The sequence below is a fragment of the Anopheles nili genome, chromosome 3, assembly GCF_943737925.1.
Source record: "Anopheles nili chromosome 3, idAnoNiliSN_F5_01, whole genome shotgun sequence".
NCBI lineage: Eukaryota > Metazoa > Arthropoda > Insecta > Diptera > Culicidae > Anopheles > Anopheles nili.
This window is the reverse complement of record NC_071292.1, coordinates 50,072,870-50,089,617: the sequence shown is the minus strand read 5'-3', so window position 1 is coordinate 50,089,617 and position 16,748 is coordinate 50,072,870. Positions and strand designations below refer to the sequence as shown.

At 51.1% G+C, this 16,748-nt stretch overlaps 3 protein-coding genes and 2 non-coding genes across 5 annotated transcripts; 2 read left to right on the top strand and 3 right to left on the bottom strand.

Annotated features, from left to right (window-relative positions):
* The first annotated feature begins 151 nt into the window (after positions 1-151).
* Trnae-uuc (transfer RNA glutamic acid (anticodon UUC)) lies at positions 152-223 on the top strand. Its single transcript has one exon. It is a non-coding gene; the product is annotated as a tRNA-Glu (tRNA).
* A 194-nt stretch (positions 224-417) lies between these two features.
* LOC128722994 (uncharacterized) lies at positions 418-7,088 on the bottom strand. Its single transcript, XM_053816695.1, has 3 exons — positions 7,019-7,088; positions 4,529-6,259; positions 418-3,315 (listed from the first exon to the last, which is right to left on the bottom strand). Exons 1-3 carry the CDS (start codon positions 7,086-7,088, stop codon positions 1,268-1,270), a joined length of 3,849 nt encoding a protein of 1,282 aa, XP_053672670.1. The 3' UTR covers positions 418-1,267.
* A 770-nt stretch (positions 7,089-7,858) lies between these two features.
* LOC128726855 (protein G12-like) lies at positions 7,859-8,458 on the bottom strand. Its single transcript, XM_053820695.1, has one exon. The coding sequence runs from the start codon at positions 8,456-8,458 to the stop codon at positions 7,859-7,861; it is 600 nt and encodes a 199-aa protein (XP_053676670.1).
* Positions 8,459-8,982: 524 nt separating this feature from the next.
* Positions 8,983-9,064, bottom strand: Trnal-aag (transfer RNA leucine (anticodon AAG)). Its single transcript has one exon. It is a non-coding gene; the product is annotated as a tRNA-Leu (tRNA).
* A 323-nt stretch (positions 9,065-9,387) lies between these two features.
* Positions 9,388-10,122, top strand: LOC128724536 (protein G12-like). The gene is made up of 2 exons (XM_053818261.1): positions 9,388-9,450; positions 9,526-10,122. Exons 1-2 carry the CDS (start codon positions 9,388-9,390, stop codon positions 10,120-10,122), a joined length of 660 nt encoding a protein of 219 aa, XP_053674236.1.
* Positions 10,123-16,748: the final 6,626 nt, after the last annotated feature.

Genomic DNA, 16,748 nt, shown 5'->3' with positions numbered 1-16,748 from the left:
TTGTTGGGTGGCATTGCAGAAATCCCCCAGATTTGACATGCATTATTGAATAGGTCCTTATGTGGGTCTTGCGCAGTGAAGGGGTTGCGAATGGGTGCGATATTGCAATTTTAAAGCAGTGTGGTGAGAAATCAGTTCCTTTCCACGTATCTCCCATATGGTCTAGTGGCTAGGATATCTGGCTTTCACCCAGAAGGCCCGGGTTCGATTCCCGGTATGGGAAGAGAGAAATCTCTTTTTTCTACTCTCCTTCTGATATTTTTTCAGTAACAATGATAAGAACAAATGCCCTCAATCACATTTTCGCACCTCATAGAATAATAACAAAAATTCATTCAAATATTATTCTCCGTCTCAAGGCCATTACGTTTCATTCAGCAAAAAATGAAATCAAAATTACACATATACCAATTGTGAACGATACTTATACATTTATTTTAGGATTCTTGTTGGTTCGTTTATGAAAAACTTATATACATACACATCCAACGACACGAAACACAATAACTGGTGGGAATCGAGTAATATATTACGAGAAAGAATAAAAAAACAACGACTTCGTATTGCAAAACAGCATCTTCTACTAACAAAATATGACAAAAACAAAAACAGAAATGGGTACGTTGAATAGCTTCGAACGCAAAAAAAACTGACTCACCATGTGAAAGTACAGCATTTCGAGGTAACAAAAATAATCGTCGCGACGTACGGCTCGAAGAGTGCGTTTAAAAATGCTCTCGGAGATACGGTGGACTTGCAACGGATGATCCGATTGCAACAGCTTGTTTCTATCCTTCATGCAGAGCGCGATGATGGATGATAGCTAGATAAGATATCGTTTTGCTAACGAGATTTCTCTCGATCGAGATGCAGTCTGGTGTTGTGGTGAAGATGTTGATCCAATCGGACGTTTGTGAGGCTGTGTGTTTCTTCATTGTCACGGTGCTAGGTTTCTCTTTAATGTGCATAATTCTGCTATTTCTCTCTTTTTTTTTTGAGGCAATGCAAACCTTTTTCGAAGTACTCTGTGTTAGCGCTCATCACAGCACATCATAAAAAAGGAATCACCAAGTGAACTGGTGCAGTAACGAACGCTCAAGAAAACAGTGCAGAAGTCGGAACCAGCAACCAACCGCCAACTACTGCATGGCGCTGGTCCCCAATACGTGCTCTGGCTGTAAAAAAACGCCTATTCAAGCGCCTATCGAGCGCAGTCGAACAATGTCTTTAAACGAAGATTTTCTGCTAACCAAGGGCAGCAAGCACCTCAGCTGATCGTCTCAGTTCGTCTCATCCACGCCGGCAGCTTGTCCTTTACAGCCTCCCGAATGTGGCGGTACATAATAAGCAAAATAACCGGGATCGCCAGCTTGGGGTTTTTAAACAGATACAACCAGCAAGCGATCGCAAACAGCGCCACATCCGTCATGTAGGAGATGGTTGGCTTGAGGGCGCCTTGTTCTGGTACGCTTGCCCCGGTTAACACGGGTTCGATTGATTCGGAAGCAGGCAAGAGTTTTGATCGTGGGCTTGGTTGGGGTTCCGGGGTTGGCTGTTTGGTGTTTACAGGACGTGCAGGTGTTGGACCGGAAGTTGCTGCCGGAGCGGATGTTGCAGCCGGACCGGAAGTTGCTGCCGGAGCAGGTGTTGGAGGGATTTTTGAAATCCCCAATCCTTGGGACAACCCAACACGGGCGGCTGAATTTGATCGCGAACGATTTCTAACATTAGCACCACCAGTAATCTCGGTGGTCCGTTTCTTTTCCATGGGTCTACCAATTCGGCCATTCGCTGCATCTTGCACAGGAACAGTAGGGTCTTTAAGTACCGATGGAGGTCTTGAGACCGCATCGCTTTCGATCGATGCTGATCGCTGTCGCAGAATCTTGCTCTCTCGTGCTGGTCTGCCTCCGGCACGCTGCACGACTACCGGATGGTCAGTCGTCAGTGAAGGTGATCGTGAGGTGCGTGTATGTTGAAGATACGCATCCTCAAGTTGCAAAGGAGATCGAGAACCTGCGCGGGAACCGGCCCGCGAAGAATTCCGTGAGTATTCGCGCTCATTCAGCTTGCGCACCTCGTCGGGGCTCATGTATAGCGGGAGTTTGCGAGGTTTCTTGGAGCTCTCGATCTGCTGCACCATGTCACTGTAGAAGTCAGCCACCGCTCGGGACTCCTCGATCGAGCTCTGGCGTGATTCGAGCCGTCGTTGGCGTGCAACTTCGGAAACGATCGCACGTTTGATGTCTTCCTGTGCCGGTGGCTGTTTTTCTGAAAGCGGTGCCATCTCTGAGGGTTTCTCCTCCTTGAGAACTCTCGTTTGTTCGGAAGTCTCAACCACTTGCGGTGCTTGCGAGACTGCTGGCGACTTCGCAGGAGACTTCTCACGTTCAGGTGTGGGTTGTTTCGCCATCGAAGCCACACTTAGCTGCGTGTTGCTCGACTGCTTCTTGCTCATTTGATCATCCTTTGCCAGCACCTCAGTCGAAGGACGCTTCAGGATAGGCTTGGGCACAAAGTTTGGATCAGGCAGTGGCATCGGTCTCGTCAGCACTTCGATCGCCTGACTTGGATCGGGATTGCGATATGGCGATCGCATTCGCTCAACTCCCGGGTGATAAGGTTCTTCATCCGTTTCATCATCGTCCATAAATCCACGTCTCTTCGCTTGCGCTAGTACCTGTTGCTCGAGGAGCTTCTGTTGCTGATCGCGCCGCTTCAACTCCTCAATCATGGAGCTCATCGAGGATGAGATAGATTCCTCGCCCTCGGAGTGCGCTGGGATCGAGATGAACGTATCCTCCTCCTGCACGCGTGCCAACGGTTCTTCGACAATCGTTTCCTCGACGAGAGTGGAATGTGAAAGCTGCTGCTGTTGCTGCTGCTGCTGCTGCTGGTGCGGTTGTGGCAGAGTTGGATCCTGCTCGAAGCTGGACTGCTTCACGATCGAGTCCTTATCGCCAGAGAGCCGTTTACGCAGACTGCTTCGACGATCGGCCAACCGGTTGCGGCTTTCAACCGTTCCTGTGATGTTGCTGGTGCTTTTGTCCTCTAGCGATTGTTCCTGAGCTGCCGCCTGACGACGTCGAAGCGTTTGTTCTTGCTCAGCTTCCTTGCGTTGGTTTTCAGATTCCTCGTATGCTACGGCCTGGTAGAAACGAGCCATCGCTCGCTCGTACAGAAGCTCCGTTGAGCTAACGCCGGCACGTAAGACCGGTGGTGGAGGTGGTTCCACGTTGAGCTCGGGTGCGGATAAAGATAAAGGTGGCGGTGGTGCCACCAGTTCGTCCAATTCAAAGTCGAAGGTAGAATTATCTGAACGAGGGATGCAAAATATACCAAATAAATGACGTGTCATAGAATCGGAAGAAAAAGTCGTTAAATACGCTAAACGTGTTACTGAGTGCAATGTGTACAATTCTATGTGCTTCAAACCATTACTGACAGCTTGTTATCGGTGGTTAGTTTGATGATCCAGCGTAAATCTGTAAGCAGGTCTATCGCGAGATAGCTGGTCTAGCAAACCGGAGAAGGAACAAACGGACACTTTGAACACATTTGGATGGGAACGACTCGCAAACGATTCAGAAGACGACTCGGATCCATGCAGCGTGTTGAAGAGTTGCCACTACACACTGCTTCTGACAGCAGATCACACCCCGCAAAAGTCTTACCGGAACTGGTCCGAGAACAACGCACCGACAGTCGGGACATCGCCCGCGGATAACCGCGCCGCGTAAGAAGCCTTTCGAGAAAGTACCTATCCTGCTGAAACTTCCAGCAAAACTCGGGTAGCTTCAGTGCCGAAGGTCCTGAAGAACGGACCAATTTATCGCATCCGTGCGCTGCAACAAATAAGGTTGGCTGTACTTTGGAAGCAACACTGTATAACGACTGCAAAACGATGGTAAAAAAACCAATGGAGCGCACGAGAGAGTGATGACAAAATTTCGGGTGCAATTTGGGTGAGGTCTCGATGGGCTCATATTAACGGGTAGCATAATTCAATCGAAGTAACCATTGTTCAGCACAACAGCGCTCCGCCATTGCGCGATTGTACGCCGTGGGAAAAAGCTCAGCTTATCAACTTATGCCGCCCGAAGTGACAAAACGATCCGTTGACGTGCTTTGCAAGTTAATTTTAGCTTTAGTGCAATACTGGCTGTGAGCGTAACAACAATTTAATTGCATGTTACCGCTCGCAGCAGTGGCAGAAAATGGCCGCAAAATAAAATAGAAAATGGCTCCATTGTTTCCGTTTGACACGGTGTTGTTTTCAAACACCAAGCACGGACTTGAACCGACGCAAAATTGTCTTTTGTCACCCAGATGAAAAAAGTTGTAGTCTACCAAGTGGGCGATTTGTTTGTGAAAATGTGAAAAACAAAAATCATCAATTCTGAGAACACCGGTGGGAGGGAAAACGGCGTTAAAAAATTTGCAAAATACAAACTTAAACATAAGCGGGGGCTTAGTAGAATAACCCCTTCGATTACGGCTACCTAGATTCATGCTTCTGTATACTCACGAGTCGATTTCTTCGCTTCTTGCTCGTTGTAGAGGACCAACATGAACTCCGAGCTGTTGTGGATGCCTGTCGTCTTGGGGCCCGATTTCAGCTTGGCCTGATCATCGTCCGTACCGATCATCGATCCAGATCCCATCGCATCAGAGTTGTACCCATTCGAGGAGAAATCCCGCTCCGATAGCTTCAGCGAGAGTGGGCTGGGTTCTTTGGAGAACTTCTGCATCGCCATCAGGGGCGAAATGGCTGCAGACGCAGCAGTAGGTTCGATTGACTCAGTTTCCGATTCCGGTTCAGCTAGCGGTGCTGGTTCGGTGATGACCAACGCCGGCACAGGCGAAGACCCACCGGTGTAGCCCTGTCCAACGCCGCGGTCTAGTGGCGTTCCGTATGACATCTCACGCATGATATCGTCCCGACCGTACGGTTCCGGAGTGAACGCTTTCTTTGGTTTGGAGTCCCGCAGTGGAGACTGAGATTGATCACGTCGCTTCCGAGGCAAAGTCGCTGGTTGAGCCTGCATCTTAGACGCGTCCGTTATACCGCGCTTGGGATCAGGCACAAAGAGGACGTCAGATTCTTCGCTTGGATCGCTCAACCCGTACGGGTTTTCGGCCTTCACACGGAACCGGTATTGTGAACCTTCAATCAGGTCGCTCAGCGTGGTGGTCAACTGCCGACAGGTTGCTGCCTTCAACCAAACATCCCACCCGACCCGGTAGTACTCGACGATATAGTTCCCAATCTTGCAGCCTCCATCATCGTCAGGTGCGGACCAACTTAGTGTGGCGGTTTTCCCGTACGAGATGGCAACCGTCACTCGACCAGGAGGTTCAGGTCTAGCAGTCACCGTCACCAGGAAGAACGCGTTATCTTCGCCCAGTTTATTGAGCGCCCGGATGTGGTACTCGCCTCGATCCGCTCGTCGGCTGCTCGAGATCTTGAGCGTGGAGTTTTTGTCCGTTGTGGTGATCTCATGCCGACCATCCGCCGTCAAAGGCTCCCCATTGTGGCTCCACTCGACGTACGGTGGTGGACGTCCTGCTAAGCCAACCTTCATACGAACGACCTCCTCCGCTTCGATGATCAACCCGTCCTCATACTGCCGAGGCAGACGTATCTTGGGATAGGCGTCGATCGTCAGGTGACAACGTGTCACCGTGTGGCCCGCGCGGTTCGTCGCCGTACACTTGATCTCGCCCTCATCCGTCAGCGCCACCTGGTGGATGACTAGCACACTAACGTCCGCCTCGGTGACGATGCGCGCCCGGCGGCTGCTGTAGATCTCGAACCCGTCCTTAAACCAGCTGATCTGTGGCGCAGGCGTACCAGCCACCTGCACCCGGAACTCAATCTTCTCGTTCTCAACCGCGACTGAATCACGCAGCTCGTGTACGAACCGTGGCGCGGAGATGGCGTTTCGTTGCAGTGTCACGGTGAGCGGATCTGAGAGCTCGCTGCTGTCGGACCGCCCGACTACGTTTTCGGCCATTACGCGGAATTGGTAGCGCCAACCTGGTTCCAGCCCGCTTAGGGACAGCTCGGTTTGCAGGACGAGCGACGGATGAGCGAGGATCCAGTGTGGTGAGCCGGTTCGACGTTGTTCCACCACGTACCCGAGGATCGGAGAACCGCCATCGGATGTTGGGCGACTCCAGCGGATGGTGACGATGTCGGGTGCTGATGAGGGTGAGCCTGGCACGAGAGCTGGCTTACCGGGAGGTGCAGGTGGTTCTAGATCCAGAAAAGCCCAAGACACGCGAGATTTGGTTCAGATAAAACACGTCTCTAAAAGGAAGGTCAGTGTACACTAGCGGTATCGAAAAGGTACAGAGCTAAAGGACAAAATTTGGGTGTTACTGTTGGTTCCTCAGGTTCTGCCCTTCTAGGAACCAGGTGCATTATCACAAATACATCTACCACATTTATCGGTATTCATTCCGGAACCAAACCCAAAACCACCAAAACCAGTGTCTTATTTGTTGTAAGGCAGATGAATCCGATTGATCAATGTGTATTAGGGCGGTATTGAGGGTATTGACTATGAAATCCAAAACCGGAGGAACCGACCAAAAATCACACATTCCGCATGCCTGTTCCTTGTTCTGTACCGGTTCCGTGCCACTAGTGTGCACTAACCCCAAAGCATCTCGACGCGACCCCCAACGAAATGATAACACGCAGAGCACAGAGCACACCAAATAACCCGACCAGATCGCGATCTGCTCCCGTGCCAACGGCATTCGGGGCAAAGCGGAGAGCACAAGGGGCTACAACAAAAGGGTAGCAGCATGAACGATCGCGCGGTGGTGTATCTGGTTGCTCGCAGAACGGGGGCCCCCGGCTAAAAATAGGCGCGCCACTGAAAATCCAAACCACCCCATCGTCTCCGCTAGGGGTTGGTTGTGACGAGTGGTTTTCCTCGAGCTTCCGCGCGGCATTCGCCGAGGGGTTGAGATGATTGCACAGCCCTTAATTCATCACCCTGCCTACCTGCGGACTTCCAGTGGACGGCCTTTTTGGGCTTTCCGCCGGTGGTGTGCTTCGTGGGTTGATTTCCCATCGCGAATCGGATCCCGGAAAAGTGGCAGCGTTAATCGAAACGATTCTCGAGCGGGCACGTTGATCACGGAAACGATCGGTGGCCCTTTCGCATCGGTTTACGGACACCTCCTGCTTGTGGAATTATTGTGGTGTGATTTTTCCCAAACCCCCCAGAAAAATAAAACCCCCGTGCAGGCTATTGGGCTTGTCGGGTATGTCGAGCCGGATCGTGTATCCGTGGTGTGTCGGAAAGGAATTTTCACTTTTCGCAATAGCGTCAGAACCCGATCGGGAACATCTCGTCGTTCGTCGTGACTACACTAGGTGCTCGAGCGGCGCGTAACCATGAGACGTGTGTGCAAACACACACACACACACACCTCACACCTTCACACACACACACTCGGGATCACGATCGCGGATCCGCCAGACACGCGATGCCGTCGGGGCGCGAGCTGGTCGAAAACTGCATGCGAGAACCGCTCGAAACTCGCTCCGGCCCGCATCTGGTCCTCTAAATATACGCTGCGCGCTCTAGCTCTTTCTTTGCTCTAGGATGCGGCTGATTCTGCGCAACCGACGCGATCAGATGCGCGTCCCCGAGCGACCACCGAGTGGCCACTTTGTGCGGTTCCGAAAGGACGGATCCACCGAACGGTTGTTCTGTTTACACGTGCAACAAAGGACGCGCAAAAAAGGACCTCCCGAGGGATGTGGTTTTTTTTGTATTAAAATCTGTTCATTTTATTTCTCATCCAAAGCAGATGTCCAGGTTGTTATGCGTGGGTCTTAGTTCCAGCCGAAGAAGTTCTGGAAGCGGGTGATGATCTGGTCAACGTCGACGCCGAAAGCGCGCAGCTGAGCGGAGAAACGGGTGACATCGGGGTTCTCGATGAGGCGGGTGAAACCAGCACGACGGGCCTGGGTCATGAAGTACAGCTGGCCGAACTCGCTGGCCGGGTTGGCGATGAAGGTACGGGCCAGAGCCTCAGCACCCTCCAGATCGGTGACGGCACGGATCTCATCCATCATGGCGGTCCAGGAGCGGGAAGCCGGCGACTTGGCGTTGGCCGAGCGCGTGATCGGAGTCAGGCCAAGCATGGCGGCAATTCCGTTCAGGTAGTCGCGGATGCTCACACCACGGACCTCAGTCCAGGCGCTGATTTCCTGAAGTTCCGGGGTGCTGATCAGGGCACGCCACGCGGCATCAGTCTCGGCCGACTGCAGGAAGCTCCAGATCTCACCGACCTGAGCGTCGGTCTGCACGTAGCGTTCGTAGATCGAGCGCACCTCATCCATGTTCAGGAAGGGGAGCAGCTGATCGACTTCAGCGCGCAGGTTCTGCCCGAAGGCAGCACCGAACAGGGCCAGCAGGATGAAGTACTTCATGGTCGCTTTTAGAGTCACTCGAGTGTCAACTGAATCTGCCTTCAGTGCGGTGTTCGTGGGCTTATATACTCGCTCGCAGCATCGATAACGCTGTATCGGTACTATCAATGGCTGGTGCGATACGTACGATAACGAATCGCGTACGAGCGATGGTAAATTTCCGTTACGGGTACACTGATTATACACTGATTTGGGAGTAGAAGTTGAGGTGCTCCAATCGTAATAGCAGCATTAAGCCACAATAATCATCAATCATGTGGATTTGATAGCGTAAGTTTATGGTACCTTTCATCGGTGCAGCTTGCAGGGGAGCTTTACGGCAAAAACTCCTCGGTGGTTCCAAAAATAAAATACACTCGCTGATTTATGACATCTACGTCATACAATTGTACTGTTGCTCAGGAGTTTAAAGTCTAAATTCTCTAAGTCAGAGTGAGTTTCTTCTACGCTGCTACATACGCAAACTGCTGATGAAAAAGTTGTTCTTTTCGTTTGCAAAAAAAGAAAAACTAATCTTTCGCAATTGGCAGCGGTGGGATTCGAACCCACGCCACCGAAGTGACTGGTGCCTTAAACCAGCGCCTTAGACCGCTCGGCCACGCTACCTCGGTGGCAAGCCGCGGGATATGCGTGAGCCGGTAGCTTTGATCTTTTCACCAATTTAAGACAACAGAATTGATTCTCTGAAGAGTTAATAATTTACGACAATCAATCAATGAAAAAGTATAGCCATTTCTCATTTGATATCCTTGCGATCAAAGCCACTTCGTCAGCGTGTTGTTTAGGTGAAATATCAGACCAAAAGATGTTTGGTTATCATGCTACATGATGTTATCAACGGCATGTTGCAATACAGTAGCGTCCGCTGGCGGTCTTATCGATTTTGGCAGCATGTTGACGAGCGAGGTTTTTGAGTATAAATAGGAAGCATGCCCATCGTTGCACCACCTTTCTATTGCGTTTGCATTCGAAGCAGTCCTCGAGTCAAAATGGTAAGAACCTCACAGAGAAAAACATAACCTTAGAGATGCCAAGCAAACCTCTAACCCGATCGGTGTTGGTTGCAGAAATTCTTCATCCTGCTGGCCCTGTTCGGTGCTGCCTTCGGGCAGAACCTGCGCGCTGAGGTCGATCAGCTGCTCCCCTTCCTGAACATGGATGAGGTGCGCTCGATCTACGAACGCTACGTGCAGACCGACGCTCAGGTCGGTGAGATCTGGAGCTTCCTGCAGTCGGCCGAGACTGATGCCGCGTGGCGTGCCCTGATCAGCACCCCGGAACTTCAGGAAATCAGCGCCTGGACTGAGGTCCGTGGTGTGAGCATCCGCGACTACCTGAACGGAATTGCCGCCATGCTTGGCCTGACTCCGATCACGCGCTCGGCCAACGCCAAGTCGCCGGCTTCCCGCTCCTGGACCGCCATGATGGATGAGATCCGTGCCGTCACCGATCTGGAGGGTGCTGAGGCTCTGGCCCGTACCTTCATCGCCAACCCGGCCAGCGAGTTCGGCCAGCTGTACTTCATGACCCAGGCCCGTCGTGCTGGTTTCACCCGCCTCATCGAGAACCCCGATGTCACCCGTTTCTCCGCTCAGCTGCGCGCTTTCGGCGTCGACGTTGACCAGATCATCACCCGCTTCCAGAACTTCTTCGGCTGGAACTAAGGCTTCGCGTTGTTTAACGGCTGTTGAATAAATTATATTGTGTAACCACACCAAAAACACATGTTGTTGTTTTACTTTTATCCTTAAAACTTTTTGCTCGAGCCCCCTTTTTACGCACGGACAACCGTTAACGTCCTTGAGCAGGTGCTGCAAAACGTGACCCACCGGATCGCTACACACCGTGCATCCTTCCCAGCTGCAAGGTCGCATTCCGTCTCTTTTGGTTGCCGATCTTCTTACTCTTCTCTCCGATCGTGCAGCTCCAAAAGAGCCTCCCAACAGGTTGCAGAGAAATTGGGTTCGCATCCACCAAGCCTCGCAACGCTCAGAACTGCTCCAGGTGCTCCAACACCACGCGAGAGAGCAACGGCGTGAAAGCGAAAAAAAAGGCCCATAAGAAGCCGCGACTGCAGTAGTCACGAGAAGCGTCACGAGAAAGAGACAACTAGCGATCCCCTCTAGGGCTCTGGCGATCGGTCGACGGTCGACGTACCGTGAAGGTTCTCTCCAAAAGCGTACCAACCGCGATCACCGACGGTCGCGTGACGCACCTTTGGGTCTCGTGTGCTGATCGTGGCTTTAGAGCGATCGCAAGCGCGTTAAGTGGAACGCGGTTGTTCGAGTGAAGCTGCCGTTTAAGCCAACCACAAAAAAAGGGTTCACAGTGGCGGTGTTTGGGGGTGCAAAACAAGCACAGCACAAACGTTGTGACGATCGATCGATCGTGCCGAATTGAAACCCTGCCCGAGAGAGCGCTCCTAGCTTGATCCAAGGAAGCATTCCTGGGTTGCATTAAGGAGTGCCAGGCAAGCGTAAGGTCTTGCCGCATACGCAGTAAGTGATCGACGTGTGTGTCAACCGAATGTGTGTGTGTGTACGTGCGTGTGTGAGCTGATTGATCGCGACACCGGATTCTGGCTTAGATTGCTCCATTTCAGCAGCGAAAAAAAAAGAAACAAAATACGGGTGCAGTTTTGAGTCGGGTCACCTTCCTCTGAAGGAATTGGCACTGCGAGTGCGCGTGTGTGTGTCTGTGTGTGTGCGTATTTTTTCCCTCGAACATTTGCCATCCGTTGCTTTTTGCATTCCCGGCACCGATCGTGAAATGAGATCACAATCCGCGTGCCGGCGCGCGAACAGCTGCCAACGAACGATAGTCCTCGCCGGAGCCCGCTTGCAGTGACAGGCGTGGCTAATTTGATAAACCGGTTGCGCAGGGGAGAGAAGAAAAAAAGGAAAAACCACAGCCTTATCGTGGGTCCAAACGCGGCGCGATCGTTGACCGTTAGGTTCCGCAGGTTCCGCAGCCTTCACGCGCGCAGGGGTTGAAAAGCCTGCGCGCCTTGCGACGGCGGGGAGGCCTTTTCTCAACGCAGGAATGCAAATTCGATCTCGTTGGCGTGTTTCGGGGTCAAGCTGGTGCGCAGGAGGAGAGCGCATTAAACCCACCAGCGCACGGGCAGCAACTTTCTACAATTAATACGACGCGAGAGGACGACTTCGCTCGGGCTCGTCTCTGAGAATAGGCCGCGTTCTGCTAATCGGGCAGGCCGCCCCACGGTTTGCCCGATTGGGCTTTTCGCGTGATCGCGTCGTCGAGCAGCAGATACTCTGGGCCAGAGGAAATAATGATTGCTCGATTACCGCCCGTTCGCCCGTCTTCCCGACATTCGCGTGTAGCCCACGTAGACCCGGGGTTCTCATCGATCGCGCGAACGCCGGAGGTGGATTGAATTTTAGCATAATCGCCAAATTGCCGATTTGTGGCGCAATTCAACCGGCAGCGGTCTCTACGGGCTCTCCGGGGTGAAAAGCCATCCACTGTCTGAGATTTAGACGCAAATTACGGAACGCTGCTTCTGATCGTTTGCTCACGCCATCTCAATAATCAGAGGATAATTAGTAGCGTTTGCAAAAACCTACTCTTCTGCTCAGCTTTAAGAGAGGAGTTCTTCGAGATTTATTCGAGTTTTAGAACCGCAGCAATCTGCAACCTTGAGTCGATCGCGGTTTTTGCGCTCGATCCTTACGCTCCAGACTTTCACACGCCCAACGGTTGCCTCACATACACGAAACCACCGGATGAGGATTTAATTACGCCACACCGCAGACATGTCGGGCCCGTGCGTGCCCTTTCGCTGTGGATTGTTCTTGGGCAAAGGCTTTGATGGAGCCACGTTCATCGCGCGAGCCTTTTTCAAGACCCATTGTGTTACAGGTTTTTACAGTTACCATCGGGCGATGTGGAGCGTCATCCGCGTCACCTGAGCATTGAGATAACATGCCACATAACCAGCACTACGCCGGTTAGGCTGGAGCCCTGTTTAACCTGTTTTTTTTTCTCGAAGACGACGACGACGACCCGTGATCCATTCTTTTATGTGGAACGCGTCGCGATGCGACCGTATGATGGTTAGCCAAAACGGGCATATGAAAGGAGCGCGCAAAATAGTTGGCACAAAAACAGAAAGAAAAGTAAGGAGAGAAAAAAAAAACAAGAAACACAGCATAAAATGTGGTCTAGTTCTTTCCCATGTTTATGGAGTTGCCCTGACCACTAGCTTCAGTCCATGGTCCGGTTAGACCGGAAACCGGTGGTCTTGACCAGGGTGGAGAATCCCACCCCTACGGGTGGTGGTTGAGATTATGCCCCCATGTTGGGCGTAGTTAGATGGCTTCCTTTGATAGTGCACCTTCTCCGATATCAGCCTTTGGGGATTCACTTGGGACTTTTCTGGGGGCTCAGGGCAACAGCGCCATTCATGGGCGGCGGATTTGGTGGATTTTTCGACGACAAATTGTAAGCGGATTACAATCGCCCACACAAATCGTCGCACTGAGCCCGTTGATTGGGTGTAATGGTTTCGATTTCCGGCTCGTTTCAACGCTCGCTTGTCACAGTTTTGTCTCCTGCGAGGTGCAGGAATGACCCGGTCTCAAAGTAGTTTTCCATGTGCATCGTGTCTGTTTGATACACATCACCTTTTTGCTTGCTGCTTAAACAAAACAAGCACCAAGGCTGAAAAGCTTTTTTCGTTGGAAGGAAGAAAAAAAAACGTGGAAAATAACAAACGGGGTGCGATAAGTAAAAAGGCCCCGAGACAGCGGTGTGGAAATTCGTCTGTTTGCTGTTTGTCTAAATGTGGTGTAAAATGACGATAAAAGAAGAAACAAAGAGCCCGGTTCAGCCCCAGACGATCGTATGAACCTATGCTAGCAGGCGAATGTGCGTTGGAGAACAGAGAAACACAAGAAACAACATAAATGGTTTGATAACGGTGGCACAAAACGCCACCGAAACGGTTGGTTGGGTTTAGAAGAAACGCTCGCTGGTTGGTGTAAGAAGGAATAAAGCCCAGCTTCGGCTGGTAACACCTGTTTATCTGCCCTACTCTAGGGCAATCAAAATTCGCCCAATAATCAAAAGTGTTAATCCAACAGTCGCTTTCTTTAATGTGGTTTAAACCAAAAAAAAAACACTCATTAGCAGCAAGCGGTGGGAATATTTGAGGCTTTTTTAACCACACGTGCGTATGCTGCTGGAAGAGAATCCGAGCATTGTCAAAATTCCATTCGGGAATGATTATGGACTGCACGCGTTGCCGTTATCGCTCACCAGGCATGCGTTGTAACGTGATCTAACGCTCAAAGCTGAACATTTGAATGTATTAGATGTCGCCTGCGAACCCACGAAGGGAAGCTAATGCTCGTGGTTTGGAGAATTTGACTCCAAACTGGGATGGAGCCTCACGAGACGGTGTCAATTTCGAAAGCAAACAAATTTCTCTATGATGCATTTTGGAACGGATCGATTGCCTTCTAATTTGCATAAAAGGTGAAGAACCGACGTGTGGATGGCTGGTTGGGGCTGGTAATGGGACAATTTTTTTTTCTCGAGGACGTAACGGTGGTTCGAAAGCGTTTTGCTGAAAATGCATTCAATGCACATCGACCTTTAGCAGCGTTGCAGTTGGCTTTGCACCGTTTCGATCGCACGATCGCGAATTGAACAAACTATGCAATGATTTGTAACTTCTTCTGTTCGAGTCCCTGACACCGCGTGATGAAGGTGCATCCGCTCAGACATCCACTCAGTCGCGCGAGCCGAAATAGCTGGCTCGTGCAATTGTAATGGGCCCGCCGCAGGAATGTGACGGTCGCACTCGGTCTCCGCTGGAATGGTTTATTGTGGAAATAACACTCAGAAAAATGGGGATAAAAAACACATATCGATGGTAAGCGTAAGCACATTGCCTATCACTCCCTTCGTAAGGGAGCCGCCACAAACGAGGTCGAGGAGATGAACTTTCAAGATTTCTTTTATGCCCCCAAAAAGGGGCTCGTCATCAGCGACAAACACCGCCACTCGGCTCCGGTGGGTGTGGAGAAGGACTTTTTTCTTCCCCCCCCTATTGATGCATATCCCATCATTGGGGCAATATGTTAAATTCCGTGTGGTTGAATTTGTGCATTTTTTGGGCTTTTTTTGTGTTGTTGTTGTTTGGCACTCAACAGCGCCAAACCGGATCGGGCGAGAGAAAAGTTTTCCTTTCCGAGTCGATTGAGGACACACGCAGGACATTCCCATTCGCGGTTTCTTCGCAACGGTTCACCTCATATTCCATGCGCTGGCTGCTGATTGATTTATGAATTCTCGATTGCGTTGACGGTGCGAACTGGTCACCCATACGTCTGGGCGGAATATCTCCCGTGCGAGGCGTTCGTGACACACTTTTCCCGCCAGGTGAAAGAGGCATAATGAATCGCTGTGCGGTGGGCCCCTTTTACGGGTCACCCTTTCCTGTGGTGCATTCGTCGAACCCGGACCCTGGTTTGCGATTTTCTGCACGAAGCAGGTGCCCGATCGTGGGCCTGCATCGAGCGGTGGTTCTTGTGCTTAATTATCGTCACCGGCACTGGCACCGGACCGGTACGTTTCGCCTGTTTAATCGCAAAAGAAAAAAAACTGCACGGAAGTTGCTGTCGGTCTAGGACGGGATGGTGTGGTGTTGCGAAGCCCAAGGCACAACCGTCCGGTGAACGGTTCTCGGGCACGTATCGTTTGGGTGTTTTTTTTTTTTACTCTAGTGTATGAAAGGCACACGCACAAAAAAAAAGAGAAATAAACGCTTCTCGTCCCCCGGGAAGCACGCGGCAGGAAATCGCGTCATCCGCAGCATCCGCTGGAACAAGTTTGTACCAGGAGCGTATTTTATGGGTTGAATAAATTACATAAATTTCGCATTATTTGCCAGAAGGCGCATTTGAAAAGGCGCCCCTACCTTTTGTATAGGTTTAGGTAGCTCGTTTACCCGAAGTTGGTGCGATTATTTAATACGAATTTTTGTAACCCAACCGATGAGCGAGCGCACTTTTTTTTCTTATTTGAATGTGACATGTGACGAGGCGCCCTATTGTTGTTTCACCATAAATAGCGGACAACAATAAACACGAGCTGAAAGAGAAAGTTTTCCTTCCGAACTGCGCTACCACCAGAGACCAGTAATTACACTCACAGACACACACACACACACACTCGCACACCCACCATGGTGGGGATGGGGAGCAAGAATTTTCCCATTCGGCTATAATTAAATGCCTCACAGATCCATCGCCACCCTGCAGGTCGTTTATCGCTCACCCCTATTTCCCGTCGCCAGTGACCGCTAGTGTTTCCATGGCAACGGTTCGCCTCAAAATCCGCCCATTTAACGACGTGTGTATTTTTCCCTTCATTCCTGACGGTGTTTTTTCTCTCTCTCTCGCTTAATTTTGCAGGTTCGCAAGCCCACTCCCAATCGTGGGGTGGGAAATTCGACGGCACAATCAGGCAGAATGTTTCTGCATGCATGACCTAAAAAGCGGGAAGCGACCGTCAGGAATGGTGAGGCAACAAAAAAACGAAAAGAAAAGCAACACCACGAGAAGAAAAACCGGTGGAAAGGAACCTGCGAGAGAGAGAGAGAGCGAGAGCGCAACCGAGAGATGGTGGCAGGAAATCGGCTATCGATCACGGTTAGCCACCGCGAACCCGGTTTGGGTCCTACGAAAGGGCTCTAGTGCGTGTGAAGGGTTTGCCTGCGATCACCCGAAGGATGATTTATCGAACATCGCGTTAACAGGGCCCCCTTCGAAGGGTTTTAATTTTCAAGCGTGCGTTGGCCACTTCCAGCTGGTGTGTATGTGTGCCTTGGTGAATGGAAAATAAACCCCCGGCGTGTCACTTCTGCTGGGTTGTTTGAACTGCAATTGTGTTGACGAGACCACAAGGGTGGAAAATACACACACACACACACACACACACACAAACCGTCGAACAACAATCGCGAGAGAGCGTGTGGTGCCATAACCCTTTACCCTCAGTGAAAAAGCCACAACAACAAAAAAGAAAAGGAAAACTTCCAAACGCAATCCCACGGGGCAAAAGCAGAACGACAAATGGCACAGTGAAATCATCTGCATACGCCCGCTGCCGTAGATGGGCACCTTTTTGTGCAGCATACCATAGTGATTTGCTCCCGGATAACGGATCTCGCTTCGTCCTCTCTCGAAAGCTTCACAACTTCACAGCGCCACCAGCGCCGATTGTGGCGTTTTGCGATTGGAAAGCTTCTCTCCGCGGCACA

Excerpts from the sequence above, each read along its gene's own strand:
- LOC128722994 (XM_053816695.1), bottom strand. The coding sequence starts at position 7,088 with ATGGGAAATCAACCCACGAAGCACACCACCGGCGGAAAGCCCAAAAAG. Across the intron at positions 6,260-7,018 it reads CGTCCACTGGAAGTCCGCAG|AACCACCTGCACCTCCCGGT; the intron begins GTAGGCAGGGTG and ends TTCTGGATCTAG. Across the intron at positions 3,316-4,528 it reads AGAAGCGAAGAAATCGACTC|ATAATTCTACCTTCGACTTT; the intron begins GTGAGTATACAG and ends TCCCTCGTTCAG.
- LOC128724536 (XM_053818261.1), top strand. The coding sequence starts at position 9,388 with ATGCCCATCGTTGCACCACCTTTCTATTGCGTTTGCATTCGAAGCAGT. Across the intron at positions 9,451-9,525 it reads GCAGTCCTCGAGTCAAAATG|AAATTCTTCATCCTGCTGGC; the intron begins GTAAGAACCTCA and ends TGTTGGTTGCAG.
- LOC128726855 (XM_053820695.1), bottom strand. The coding sequence starts at position 8,458 with ATGAAGTACTTCATCCTGCTGGCCCTGTTCGGTGCTGCCTTCGGGCAG.